This window comes from Poecilia reticulata, linkage group LG16 (assembly GCF_000633615.1).
Source record: "Poecilia reticulata strain Guanapo linkage group LG16, Guppy_female_1.0+MT, whole genome shotgun sequence".
Lineage (NCBI taxonomy): Eukaryota > Metazoa > Chordata > Actinopteri > Cyprinodontiformes > Poeciliidae > Poecilia > Poecilia reticulata.
The window spans coordinates 9,872,792-9,888,325 of NC_024346.1; the positions used below are offsets into that span (position 1 = coordinate 9,872,792).

Below are 15,534 nucleotides of genomic sequence, written 5' to 3' on the forward strand. Positions count from 1 at the left end.
TAAATGTAACACTTGTTTATTGAGATTATCAATGCTGTTATTTTATTCAATTGTTTAGGCATACATAAATGATTTTAAATAGTTTAACATTTAAATACAATATTTTAAGGAGCTGGCAAGTTTACTTTGTAAAACTTCAAAGAACAATATTCATAGTTAGATTGTTTTGTTACCATAGCAACAATCTGATGCTGTGAGTTTAATCTTTGAATTTACAAATACAAATTATAACTTATTGCTTTTTAGGTTGGCCAATTAAACTACTCCCTTCTCTCATATTTCACTAAATCTAACACAGAAGCTGTTGGAGGTGCTGATATCTTTAGCAACAAAAGGGGCCCCTAAGTCATATTCTGCTCCAGGCCCCATACACCCTTGGGCCGGCCCTGCATGATGAGGTAATCCGCTGCACTACGCAGAGATGCGCAACAAACGAAGATTTAATTTAATGCTGCTGATGTGGCTTTAGTAGCTCTTTCATTTCGTGTCTATTGAGTTTTTAATCGTCACAGAAACTATTTTGGTTGATCGAGTTAATGGGACGAGTTTCTCAGATCTCTGTCCGGCCGCACGCATAAATTCTAAGTAGACAACACATTTGATATGGTTTGATGCATCGTGTAACCGGAAAAATAATAAAAATAAAAATAAATAAAATCAGCGTGATGCGTGACTCCGAGGAGAGCCTGAAAGGTCCTCACCAGGCTGAACCTGCATGATGAGGTTAGCGCTGCTCGTTATCCACAAACACTCCGGCCAACCGGGACCACAGACATAAACTTTACAGGGAAGACAGACACAGAGCCACATGCTGGGCAGCGCGTTGAGATGTAAACACTGCATATTCGTTCACAAAGATAAATCATTCTCACCACTTCACAACGTGACCTCTGACTTCGCTGCAAGTTATTCCTGCGGTTCACTTTGAGCTGCGCAACCAGAGCTAACGCGGTGGGTTTTAAACTCTTACCCAGAGTTCTCCAAAGGACCATAATTCCTCACAGTAGGTTTATATAAATTTCCATACAGGTCAGCAGTGGCGCAACTATACATTATTCAGGTGGATGCGAAAACAGATCAGTGCAAAGTAGCCTACAAATTCTTTGGTGGGGATAAAGGCTAGGGGGGCGCTGGCCCAAAAAAGGTTGAGAAACACTGGCATAAACTATAAACCTATCTTTTAGGAATAAATCTACTCTGCTAGTGAAATGCAAAGAGCAAAAGAGACGCTTGCAGCCCAGCTTAAAAAAAAACAACAAAAAAAAATTAAAAAAACTTTTTTGTTTCTTCCTAGAAACGTAAACAAGGGACGTAAACGTAAACAGGCAACGCTTAGCCTGGCAGCGGGGCTAGTAAAGCATGGCGGGCTGCCAAGCTTATAATATACTGCGGGAAACCCTGGTATCTATATGTATAAACTATATTGTCTACCCAAATACCAACACGTATGTCCTCCAGAATATCACATAACAAAATGACTTTTTTTATATTTCTCTATTAAAACCATTTTTACCATCTAATGCAGTTTTGCTTATATTAAATGTTGCGTTTCCATTGGCTGTATGTGGAAAATCTGAAAACTTACATTTGTGTGTAAAGTTTCTCTTGATGAACTGAGTTTCTGAAAATATCAAACTAATATTAGTAACATTTTAATTTGATATTTATTACAATATAAATATGAACAAATGAAACAAATGCCTGTAAAAAACAAACAAAATAAACCCCGAGGCCCCACACAATTTGTTTATAAGGCATCAGTAATTTTGAGTGATTGTGACTTTTTCCATGAAAATATCTATACCAGCATAGTTTTTTTTCTTCCACATGAAACAAACCTAACCAACATATTTAGAAACATAATTTCTCACCATTTTGTCTGTTAAATTAAAATTTTCAGATTGTGTATAAGTTTGACAGTTTAATACACAAGTGGGGCTCTTGTGACACAATGATGCATTTGGCATATGTGAAGAGTTTTAATGTAAGGAATTTAATTAAAACATTATAGTTTCATCATTAATTGGTAGTTTACTGCAAGCATTCTATGATAAACAGGGGAACAAGACTAAAGAATGAAGGCCTTCTCAACTTCTACTTTGTACCTTTCAATACAGAGCAGAGAAATCAGAAGGGAGCTGCTGTTTATAAAGCTTTTATCATCCCTTTATGGTTCAAGTTTCAGTGTAGAGGAAACTTCTAATGAATTTAAAGAAAAAAGCATTCGGTCTAAAATATATTTTTTTAAAGAGCACCTGATTGAACACAGTTCTTTGCTCATTATTTCTGACTTACTTTTAACATTGTGCATGTGCATGGCAAATATTTTTCTGAGAAGATATTTATACCCAAAAAGCTCTCTTGATTACAAATTGCTGCCAAAGTGCTCAGACAGGGGTTCTGCCCTTTGGGTTCACAGCCAGAGACAAAACAAACTTAAAAGTAGCTAGGCTGTTTTCTACTGTTGGATTGATCAGCCAAATTTAGAAAAAGGTTTTCATGGAAATAAATGATTGAAGAAAAAGGTAGAAGTCTGTAAAGCCACTAGGGCTGTTGTAAACGATTATTTTAGTAATCGAGTAATCTATAGATTTTTCTTACGATTAATCGAGTAATTGGATAAAAACAATTATGAAATAAAATATTGGTAAATCTTCCATAACACCAGTGTTACTATCGGATATSAACATCAGTCTATTTTTTCCACATTTGAGCTTCCCTACCAGTTACTTTTTTGTAGACCGGGGGAGCAATACGGGATATTTACGGCTCCTCCGTTCAGAAACTCAGCTACCAGCCATGTTCCGCCTCCCGTTTGTTCAGACCGGGATGATATAAGTTTATTGTGCGGTTCGTCCGTAAAGCTGCTCTTACCCTGTAAGCATCAACCCTCAGCCGCACGTCGTATTCAGTCTCTCCGCTCACCTGTATAAATCCTCCTCAGCTTCTTCCCGCCGTTCAACCAGCAGCTCCGGAGCAGAAAGTCTGCCGAACTCCCGGCATCGCGCCGGTCATTTTAAGGATGTTTATTGGTCCCACAAAAACGATGAAAACCCGGAATTATCACCAATCAGTAAAATCCCCGCGGGCCGAACTTGAAGATTGGACGTTATGCCGCTAACTCGTAGCTTCCGTCAACAACTCGGAGGCGGAAGTCAGAGCTCCGCKCAACGCAAATAATGTTCCGGCTGAAACACCGTGCACTAAAGGATAAAACATAAATTAACGAAGCTTCGAGGCAGGTCAATTTTCCTCGAGGAATTTTAATAATCGAGGTACTCGAATCACTCGAATTGTTTCAGCCCTAAAAGCCACTAAAGTTTATTATCTTCTAATTCAGTTTGGAAGAGCAAATGATTTGGAGTGACCTCTGGGGAAGAATACAGTTACATGGACCAATGTTATTTACATTCTTTCTTGATCAAGCTTCAAATATATTAAATGTTTTATTTTATTTGATGAAATAGACTAAAAACTCACTTCATGTTATCAAAGCTGTCATGTGGTTTACTACTAAACTTATATAAAAAATATTTTTCTATGTAAACAAATGCTTGACTGAACTCAAAACCTTTCAGTAGGTTTTCAGTTTCATTTAAGAATTACTTCCAACATCCAACAGATGGTAAGTCATGAATGGACTGACTTTGAAAGGTTGTTGTAGACTTTTGATGAGCTGGGTTTAGTTGTGCTTCTTTTGTTTGACATTGTGTTGCTGCCCAATTTAGATTAATGGTTTTTAATTACATCTTTGCATACTTTTAAATGTTAAAATATTACTATGCTGACCTGCTCAACAAAAAGACGATTTTAATCAGTTTCTAGATCATATTTGACAATGAAAAATCACTTAACTCTGACACTGACGTTTATTTATCGAGTTATTCTGATAAGCGGAATTTTAATTTTACTCATATTTATGCAGAAATTGAGATTCAACATATGATATATTTTAGTTTTGAAATACAATTGCACCTGTTGCCATATTAAAACAATGGATCACACATTTGTGGGATTTTTTCCCACAGCCACACCTAACATTTTTCAAACTTCACAGATTTTTGAGAGATTTGTTCAGTATAAAGAGCTAAAAACGAGCCATTTTCTCAAACTGAAAGTTTGCAGCTCTTAGGCTGTCATTTGCCAGCACAATAATATTAAATCAAACAAGCTATAAAGATGAAAGCAACACTCTGGCAACTGAAGCAGAAAGCTGTTGGGGACATTACGGTCAGCGGTCAAATGGAGCGTATAATTGCTTAATTGACTCTGCTAAGAATCATATTTGAGACTGTCCCGATCAAGGCTTTCATGATACACACCACTGGATATGCATGTACTAGTACTAATTGCTAAAATATCAGCATTATTTTTCAACTTAGTGTTGTGGAGCATTAAACATGAATTTGCTACATTTGTATAATTCTGTAGAAAAAAGCAGTGACAGAATTCAAACTGGTGTACCTTTTTAGTTGTGTATAGACTTTTGACATAAATCGGCATGTAACAGAATTATGGCTGCCACAAGTAACTTTTTTCTAATTAATCCAAAAATAGTATCTGACAATTTTTTTTTTGCAACTTTGAAGAATAAAATTTAGATGAAAAATTGTGAATAACAGCCTGAATAACACCAGCACTAATGAAATTGAACTAAGTTGCTACAAATCTTATTTTCAGTCTTAATGTTTGATATTACGCTGAGCAGAAATAAGCCAACCAAACTAAACCATACTGCAATCGAGTATATAAATAAAAGCCTTAAAGTATAGTTAAAGTCACCAATCTTCTTTTGATTATTCCTGTGTGGCAGATGGACCGCAACAAACAGGAGAAAATATAGAAATGTTTTTATGGGCAATTATCAAGATGAGTATAGGCTGGTATTTATCATTGTTTTCCAATGTAATGAAAAATGAACTTTTTCCAATGAGTTCTTGAACTTAGAATTTAAGCTATTTTAGGGAGGCATGCTGCAGGTACATCTGTTCTATATTGCAGATATTTCTCTATCAGTGGAAGTCAGTCAGTTGAGAAAGCTGACAGAGGAAAATTTGTCAATTTGTCATTTAACTGTGCTCAACTGATGGCACATAATGACCCACTGAATAAATGAGAATCGTAAATGGCCTGTACTTCTCCAACGCTTTATCTCCAAAGTGCTTTACACTACATCCAGTCATTCACCCATTCACATGCTGATGGTGGTAAGCTACATTGTAGCCACAGCTGCCCCGAGGCAGTCTGACAGATGCGAGGCAGCAGAGTCACCAGCCCCTCAAACCACCAGCAGCAGGCAAGGTCGGTGCTTACCTAATGAAAATAATTTATGAAAATATGTTTAATACCTGCTTGAAGGTTATTTTAAAAAACCCTCTAATCTGACAAAATGAGCCTCAGAAGAATGCATTTTCTAACTTATTCAATGACTCCATGTCAGTAGTTTGAAACGGTTTTAAACAAACTTTATAGAATCAGTTCAATTCCTTGCAAATATCCAATTGTTTATACCCTTCTCAAACTTTGCTATTCTCAAATGTATTCATAAAATTACTTTTTCCACATTTCCACTGGTATTTTAATGGTTTATCTTTTGTGATGACCTTCAAGTCTGAGGATGGGAGGATGGGAATAGATGGGAGTTCATTTATTCCCCAAAATGGTGATCAAACTACATGGTGAATGAGTTTACCTAGATAACTCTGAAGATGAGTAAGGTAAAGAGAATCACTTTAAACTCTAAAAAGAAGAGAAAATATTCAAAGGATGGTAAATAGGGCTAAAGAAATTACAAAATTAGTGTTTTATTACAGAAACAAAGCATTGAGAGGAGGAATTGGTCATATGAAGCTTTTCAGACTTCTGAAGACCAACTGAGCTGTCAGTCATAAATATTTAAATGTTTGATCAACTTATTGTACTTATGGCATGCAGCATGTCCCTAAGAAAATGTATCTCCCTGATTAAAGAAAAGAAAATAACTTGGTTTGGTATAAATGGGGAAAAAAAATTTGATTAGGACATTTCCTACCTAAGATTCACTTCACAGACTCATTAACTTGATTCTGCGTTGACTTTTCAAACCAGGTCAGAGGGGTGATGCTAGCGGGTAAACTTTAACTTTCATCCATCATCCCAGCTCATTACACAGGGCACAAAAGGGCATAATTATGTTAATGAGGGGTTCCGGTTTTTTTTGGTTTTTCTAATCTAAAAGCACACAAGTAATGTCTGTTGCTTTTTAAATCATCTTTTATTCTCAAATGCGAAACACGTCCTTCCAACTAACATCCTTTTATTTTAGGTCACAATCTATCTTATGTTAAAAGGTCCAGATACTGAAACAGCTCGAGGTTCTCCTTCATCTTGGTCTTTGTGGACATGTACCAGGTTGTCACAAAGCACTGCTCTCAAGCTAAATACATTTTAACTGCTGTGCAGAGCAAAGGAAAGTGCTATCTCTTGGTGCAGGCCTGCTCTGCTGTCAGGAAACACAAAGAATAAAATAGGTTTAAAAAAAATAACCACAATCTATGTGCAAGCAGCCTAGTCCAATCACATTTTCAGTACCGTTTTATAAAATACTTAAAGCAGTCACAGAAAAGATCGAGGCTTATTTTTTAAATATTTGATACAGGATAGTAGTGATTGCATAAAAATATTTTGAGTTTTATATTTACGGCAGCTGCTGAGTATTTGGAGTTGAATTATTTTTGATGTTGCCTGGAAACTCATACTCCAACTACTTTAGGTATTATGTGGTGATTTGTTGTTTGAGTAGACTCACATTTTATTGTGTTGCAAATGTTTCTTGCGTTTGTTTAAAATTCACATTCTGAACATCAACTTGTCTTCATTTGTTGTTTGTATTCAAGATTAGATTAAATCTGGAGTGTGTCTCCTGGGAATCATTTTACATGATTTAAGTCGGTCAAAATCAAAGCATATTGTCAAACATGTGTTTGCCAAAAGCAGATTGATCTTGAAGTTTCGCGAAAATTATTTACTTGCTTGAAGATGGTCATTTTACCAGGAATAACTGTCACACACCTGGGCACATTCTTGTTTTATAATTTGCTCTAAATCAATTTAATCCACATTTACAGATTAATTTTCTGCTTACTCAGGTCTTTCCTGCACGAAAAAATCAGTTTTTTATTTTTCCAAGCTTGTCTTAAACAAAACTCCAGCAACTCAAACATAACATGGGTTTTTAAAGTCCTTTTATGTCCTAGTGCTATAAAACCATTGCACATGGTCTTTTTTATAGTGAAAAGATTTTGTGATTGCTGCTGTTTTTAGACGGCTTCTGTGAACCTGGTAAAATTGAGAAGAATGACATTTCATTTGTTGGCCTCAAAGGAACAAAAATGTCACAGAAAAAAAAAAAATACTGCTTTTATTGCCAGAGCAGTGTGATTCACCAGAAACACGCTGGATAATTTAAAAACCTTATAGTAAACAAAACCCAGTGCTTTTACATCTTCAACCTAGTAAAGACAGATTGATCCAGAAACTTAATGCAACAAGCAGCTGAGCATTTTCCATCAGTAAAATGTGTTTACATTAAACTGGTATAAAGAAAAGATGACAGGATTTTCTGTGTTTCACTCATCTGTAAAAGAGGCCCCCCTAACAAAACCATACATCTTCAAAGCCATAAATCTCTGCAGAGTTGAGTGCTGTGTGGCATACCGCACGTGTTTTGACAAATTAATATTTATGCTACGGGAGCTGTAACAATGAGTATTAGATTTGAATGAGCTTCTAGGTTAAATTGCTCCCCAAGTGAGGCTTTTACATCCTTTAAACATTAAAATAGTTAATTGACAGGAAGGCTGGGCCTCTGTTTAAAGATGGTAACATCAGCATGGACATATTAAAATAAAGTATCACTGAGTTTTTGTTATTACACCAACGCTCTGAAAATATGTCCTGTTATTTTTAAAAATGGATAATAACATGGTTCACTTAAACCACACATCTCTGATTTAAACGTCAGCAACAATGAGCCTCCTGCCAGCGCATACTGAGCACTGAGGGCTTTTAAAATGCTTCCATTTGGTTTTTGGAACTTGAAATCTAATTTTACATTTGAATAATGAAATTAGATCAAACTTGGAGGAAAATGAGATCAAATTAAATTGGATCAAACTTGGAGAAAAAGTATGTGCTTTGCATTGACTCCAAGTTAATAGGTGAAGTTGTTAAACCACCCATTTAAAGTGCATTTGACTGTTCCTATAGTTTAATCTGTACATCAGATCTGCTCTAAAGCTATTTTACCAACATACATATTGTGAACCTTCATTGCTGTTGCCTTTGGTTTTGAACAATGCTACCCTATATTACCTTAAAGACAAGCATGCAGAGCCATGTATATATGTATTTTTGCCACCAATAAAGTTTTCAAACAGTCAGTGATTTATTAACAAATTCCTGATTTTTACAGGTGATCAATAACTTAGACCATAGTACACAGCTGACTCATACCCAGCAACGACATGTAAGCTAAGGGGAATTCTGCATGAATAGTTTTTTTTTAAAACGGCACTATGCTTTAAATCAAGATCCATTATTGATGTATGATATGCCGGAATTTCACTACGACCGTGAACAATAACTGAGTTGAAATGATATTAAGTTTTGAAAGTGACTCAGTTTTGGCGGGATGTCAACAAAGCCTCCCATCCTCAGACTTGAAGGTCATCACAAAAGATAAACCATTAAAATACCAGTGGAAATGTGGAAAAAGTAATTTTATGAATATATTTGAGAATAGCAAAGTTTGAGAAGGATATAAACAATTGGATACAGCATTAAAAAAACATAATGCAAGTAAACACAAAAATATAATAGATACACCTTTGTGTTATCATTTTTAGGAATGTTTCAAATCTAAGTTTGCCAGAAGTTATGACTTATTGCTGCATCTCAAAACAACTTTGTTACATAAACGGTATGAACATAATTGCTTGAATATTGGGAAATATCTTAATTATGACAGTTTTTGAGATTCAGTACATGCATCATTTGAAAGTTTTGAATAAATAAATATAAATTGCTGTGTTTCAGGGTTTCTGGATTTTGACATTTTTGTTGTCCTTTCACATTCTCTGCCCAGTCCTTGAATCGTTTTTTTTATGCTGAGATTTTTTTTTTCTCTCATTAAAACCTTCCAATGTGTTGGTTATTTAGTGAAATGTAAATCAGTCACCTCTGGTGTGACCTTTATGTGAAAGCCTTGAGCATAAAGTTCATCCAAACCAAAGCTACAGTACAACATTTTTATGGATGTGCGTGGGCTGCCTGCTTGTCGATGTTCTTTCAGCCCCTCTGCCTCTGACCTCTGAGCTGAATGCTTTATTTTTAGCTGTATTAGCAGCTCATTATGCAGTTGTGTTCCCTTCTGGGCACTAACAAGGTGTTTGGGGTAGCAGATGAGAGCGACCTGGAAGACCTTCATGTGTTGGCAGTGGGGAGAGGAGCTGGATGTTCTGACAAGGCCAAACTAGAACTTCACAGTAGTCTGTCTGAGAGGTGAGGCACCTGTTCAGCATGGAGAGGATGAACACTGTCTAATAAAAAAGCTGAATAAACTTAATCTGTCATCCAGCATTAACAGAAAAGTTTAGCAAGATTTATGATAATGAAACCAAGACTCAGCTTCAAGCAGTACTATTGGTAATCTAGTTGGTCTATAATTGAATATGAATATTAAATGACAGCATGGCTTGATTAAGCAGAATCATTTCCATTAATCAAATCTGAGGTAATTGTCGCATAAGTTTTAATAATCATACAATTGGATGATAGCATGGGACATACTGCTACAAGTTTTTATGTGGCCTGAAGTAAATCTTTCAAGCCTGTCTTTGTTCATCACACATTAATGGTTATAACTTTATTTAAAAAAAAATCCATTACAGTAAGCAGTTCACTTTTTCATAAGAAAAGTTTGAATTTCTGAAAGAAACCAGAGGTGAATTTATACTTCAGGTTTTTCTCCTTCCAGGTTCCTCTTCCAGCAGGACTACAACCCCCAACATGCAACCAGAGCTACATTGGAATACTTGAGATCAAAATATATGCGTGTCTTGGTGGCCCAAAGTCCTACCTTAATCCTATTGAGAATATGTGCAAAAGACATAAACATGTTTGCAGATGTTGCACATTCAGTCTGACTTGGCTTAAGCCATCAGAAATGTCTCTATGTCCAAAACTTCTAAAGACTTGTAGCTGTAATTTGATTAGGCGGCTGAACACATCAAGACTTCAGATTTGTTGTAAAAGTTCAAAGCGATGTATAAATGACCCACTTTGCAATTCCACACTGTTTAATTGCAGGATTTCTTTTTTTTTTTTATATCCAACCACACCTTAACTTTTTTCTTTTGTATTTTGTTTTCAAACAACTCAGAATTGTCATTAAACCATAAAAATGTCTGTGACCTGCAGTTGTCAATTTCAGGGTTTTATTCCTTACCCTGACAAGTTTAGCACTCGGAAATTAAGCCGCAAGAATGAGATGTTCTACTCAATAATTGTGATATCATTTACTAACTTTGTCATATAGAAGCATTTCTTAAGAGCCGTTTTGCTTTGAAAACTGTGATATTAAAATTTTTCCCAGAATACATCTGAAGGATTGTGAAGGAAGGTGTTTGAGATCAGTCAAAGGTGGAGGTAGGAAGCTGAGAAGCCAGGGATAAAGAGACTAAACCTGTCACATCACAAAGCTAAACTTCCTTTTGCCTTTATCTTCTACTATTTTTTGTCTCTGAAGTGATAAAAGCTTTGATTCGGAGCTGCAGCTAAGCAAAGATGTTGAAGTTCTTGTTATGATTGAAAGCAGCTGGTGTTGGCTGAGGTTCTTGAACAGCTAACGTGAGAACCGGGACGGCGCCAAGCAGGTGAACTTTGAAGCGAAGATTAAGAGATCTTATCAGATCAAATGTCAGGTTAAATGCAAATCATAGATGCAGTACAAATTTTTATTGTACTTTGAGCTTTTGCCACAGTTTACATGAAAACCCAGTAACCAGGAAGAAGTTGAAATGAAAAAAGATGTTACAACTCAAAATGACATGTTTTTGAAATATCAGCTCAGGCTTGTGGATGAAAGTCAGAAATGTCGGTTTTGTATGTTCTTTTACTTTAATGCTTTTATATTCAGGCTTTTTCTTTCCTCTTGTCAGGTGAATCATCTCCTTAAGGGGAGCAGCTTTTTTTGTCTAGGCTGGCAGCTGTTACCTGTGGTAAAGTCTGAAGGTAGGACAAAAACGTGACGGACTGATTCTTTGTTCTAAGAGGTCAAATTACAATTTTGTAGACACAAACGCAACCACTGCATTTATTCCATAGGCTAAAATTGGAAGGGGTTCAATAATATATCAATCCTCTGATATAAATATTACTCTCTAGTAAAGCAAATCAATCACTTTTTGTATCCAATTGTAATTGCAGAAAATAAAATGGATATTTTTACTAGTATTAATGTTTTGTTGGGTCCAGAAATAAACTCGGTGGAGGGTTAGGATTAGCCATTGTTATTAAAGCAAGAGAACAAAGTCCTAGATTAATTTGCTTGTTTCAAAGACTTTGTGGTCTTATGCCACTTATGAAAGAAATTCTATAGCTAACCAGAGATGCAGCCTGAGCTCAAGCTGTATAATATTGATGCACCAATCAGTGATGTGGTCAACTTCTGATCTCTATTTTCTATTTTTTGTAAAGCTTTTCCTTGCTTGATTTCATTTCAGTTAATTCTAATTTCCCTTTAAGATATATGATGGATGCCATCCAAATTATTTATTTTGGGCTTTTTCTAGGTCAGTTAGCCTCTTTGGCATTCCTGTTTTAATACGTGTATTCCATACAAGCTAACACACCAAAAAAAACCAGTGAATGTTTTTTTTGTGTGGAAATGTTTTATTAGTGTTTATAATTATTTTTAGTACAAATTAATACAATTTGTACTAAAAATGTCCAAACCTTACCTGCAGCTTAATGTATTGTATATTTATTTAATCCATTTTCATTTATTTCAGTTGAGATCTGCATTTAAAAAAACTGATTAATGAAATTTAAGATTTTGACCACTGATCAAAGCAAAATAACATTGTTTGATCAAGTCTGTGGACAAAAATATAAAATTAATAGAAACTGCTCCAAATAACATGCTTGGTGCAAATTGTCCAGGATAAATCAGGTATAAAATGACAAGAACTACAAAGGTACAACATTCCAAAGGAGTGAAAACACCAGTAGTACCTTCTGCCTCAAGTGGAGATTTTAATTTCTTAAGAGGCAAAGTCACTTTGAGTGACAAATCATTGTACAAAAGGATTTAACCAATTATTTTTTTAAGCGTTTAGCATCTTGTTCTACATTTACAACAGACGTTGATTCTAACTGTAGACATGTCTCTGTATTCCTACGAGAATATACAACCTTACCCTGACTTAGGATGAAACACTTTAAGCCTTCCTGGTGTCTGCCAAACGCATTGCTCTCCCCAACAGCCTCAATGAACTGCAGACATGCCTTTTAAAAAAATTCTCATACTGATAATTTTCATTTCTGAGTGTTCTCTCAGTAGAAGCACTCGCACCCAGCAGTGGTGGAAGAGATTTTATCGTGACTTTAAGACTCTTACGTACAACAGATCAATTGATCAGAATAAGACTGATTTAGATTTTTGCGTTCAGCTGAAAATGGCCTGATTCCAGTTCACAGCACAGTGTGGAGGGAGTGGGATGCATTATTTGGATATTGAGCAATCAGTCTTTCTAAATAGGAGGCTCAGTGATGGGTTGACTTTTATAGAAGGCTCAATGAACTCGATATCTAGAAAATGGAAAAGTGATAGTAGTTATCAGGACAGATGCGGGATCAACTTTTGTGTCTTTCAAACGTGGATGTGATTTTTGACAAATTTAGCTTTGGCTTAATGAATAATGTAGGAACAACGCCGATCTAATAAGAGGAAAGCATTGATCGTGGTGGGTGACTCTAGATGGACTCATTTGTGCTGTTAAAGATGAGTCGAGATGTGTAATGATGCACATTGTGCCCCATCGTCCCATTAGCATAGCTTATCTGATGGAGAATATTGTAATCATATTCTGGCTGCAGGATGTAACGTGGCTAATATTTCCTTAATAGACAATTTGAGCTTGTAGCGCTAAACAGTTTATACAGGATCCATGACATTTGAAAGGTAACATCATCAAATTACAATTAAATGGCAATAATGTATGTTTCTAGCATTTAGAGTGGATGTGAAATCACCTGAAGGTATTACGATGAAATTAGGATTCAGGTGACAGCAGCTGTAGCTGAATCATTTGGAGCGGATGATATTAAGTCTCGCTTTGTTGACTTGTCACACTGCGTGCGGTGCAGCAGCTAAACACCGTTAGTCATTTTCTGGTCATGATTGCTGGAACGTTCCAAAACAACGAAAAAAAAGCACCTTTTTAATTAAATCTGCGATTAGTTTGCTGGAAGCAGCTATAAATGGTGGCCGAGCAGCACTTTTTTCTGTTTGACTGCAGATTATTTTCCTGCTATTAAACACTGATAAGAAAATGCAAGTTTAAGTAAACAAGCTGATCAATATTAATGACACAACAATTATGATTGTTTTAAATGTACAAAGTTGCACAGTTTCTTTTTAATCAGTATTTGAAAATATTGAACAAAGTAAAATCAAACAGTAAGAATAAGTAATAACAATAATTAATATCAGCAATAACTAGACTTAAAATTAGACATTTGTCGATTTTTCTTTTTACTGAAACACCTGAGGGAAGCAAATCAAAGAGAACCCAGAACAAAAATAACCACTGAAGTTTTAGAAAAAGATTAAGAAAAAAAAAGAGACACAAACTAAAGTCAAGACAAGCTCATACAGGTGCCACTCACTTCATCTGTATATACAGCACATTCACTCCACGACTGTGCAGAAGATCAACCGTTAACAGAACAGTGATAGAAAGTAAAAGCTCGTCTCTGCAGCATCGCTATGGATGTACGTGAAGGCAAAAAAACTCCCAACAGAACAGACATCCAAAGTTGGCTAACAGATGTCCTTTTTTTTTTCCTTGATGCTTTGTTTTTACAGTGAACAAATGGAGAGCACTCCGTTTTATTGTGAAAGGCTGAGTAAACGTTCTGTTGAAAATAAAATTACCAGAGCATAGACAGGAAACATTTTTTTTAAATGTGGTCCCTGGATGCATAAGACAAAGCCTCTTTCCTGACATCTCTGTCCTTTAAAAAATTAATTCAACCTTGTTTCAGTAAGAAACATGACATCAACATTAGTTTCGAGGTGGATTTGAGAGTCACATTTTGTGTTTCTGTACATTATTTAACTCCCATCAGAAAGTTCCTCCTTTCTTTAAATTTCACCAACACGCTTGACTTTAAAAGATGGGAATAGAAATGCAAAAAAAATACCCTTTGGGCAACGTGTTCACGAAGGAAAACCAGAAATAAGCCTAAAGGAAAACATCATCACTAAAGGTAAACTAAAATGATGAGCAAAACTCAAGTGGTTCTGTATCTCTCTGACAGTATGGCCCATAGTTCAAACCTTCTCCCATACATTTGGGTCTGTAAGTTATAGTGGTTTCCTCACAGAGGAAAGAAGGAAAGAAAAAGGTATCTCTTCATGAAAGTCATGTTTGTTTTGATTGTCCGCAAAAAAGAAGTGCCAGTAGGAAGGAACCCCGGCGAAAGGATATACAATCACAGCATAAAACGACAACATCCTTTTCTGGAAAGGAACTGAGAGTCAACCACTCACTCCTTAAAAGACCCTGAATCTGCACTGAATTGGTGTTTGCAATGTGACTGTGTGCACATGAACTGTGCAGATTTGTCCGTAACCGTCTCAGTCGTTGAGTGGTGTTATTCAGAGACTGTCTTTTCCTCTGTTACTTCATCCTGCAGACAGCTTTTACGGATGATGGGCAGCGGATGGGCTTCGGTGTTAAAGACCCAGTCTTCCAGGGAGAGGAGGTCATCGTCAGAGAAAAGCAGGTAAAGATACCTGAACAAACAAGAAAAACGGTTGCATTTTAAACACAATAACCCAAACAGAGCTGGGCTTCCTTCTTTTTTGATTGTTGACACTTTAATATTTTTTAAATCAAACTATATTAATGTCAGAGAACAATAACCTGAGTAGATGATGATCTAAGGGAAAAAAGCTAGCTAGCTTTGCAAAATGAAATGGGGTTTTAAAAAACTGCTTGACTTTTATGTTATTTAATCGGTACGGTTGTTTGCTAGCGGTAGAGCAGATGAACACACGCGTTTGTTATGAACGCCGCATTCCAGGTCGAATTCTTCGAAGCAATGCTTATAAATAGCAGCTTATACTTCAAAACGAGCCTTTATGTTAACATATGAGGAATTTATATGTTAGTTACTTTCCCTCAATGGAATATATACTAGTCAGTCCCAGTGACCGTTTCACTAACGGTTTTTGCCCATGTGCTTTCTGGGTAAAAATCAATCGAG

The 15,534-nt window shown here is 36.0% G+C and overlaps 1 protein-coding gene and 1 long non-coding RNA gene across 2 annotated transcripts in view; one reads left to right on the top strand and one right to left on the bottom strand.

Annotated features, from left to right (window-relative positions):
• The first annotated feature begins 10,933 nt into the window (after window positions 1–10,933).
• Window positions 10,934–15,534, top strand: part of LOC108167036 (uncharacterized) — a 5,512-nt gene continuing 911 nt past the window's right edge. Inside the window, exons 1-2 of the long non-coding RNA XR_001777437.1 lie at window positions 10,934–11,271; window positions 14,962–15,051. This is a non-coding gene — a long non-coding RNA (uncharacterized LOC108167036). The remainder of the gene's footprint in view (window positions 11,272–14,961; window positions 15,052–15,534) is intronic.
• LOC103477781 (mannosyl-oligosaccharide 1,2-alpha-mannosidase IA) overlaps window positions 13,639–15,534 on the bottom strand; it is a 207,523-nt gene continuing 205,627 nt past the window's right edge. The window contains exon 12 of the mRNA XM_008431079.2: window positions 13,639–15,061. Coding sequence (XP_008429301.1) covers window positions 14,920–15,061 — 142 coding nt within the window. The 3' untranslated portion in view covers window positions 13,639–14,919. The remainder of the gene's footprint in view (window positions 15,062–15,534) is intronic.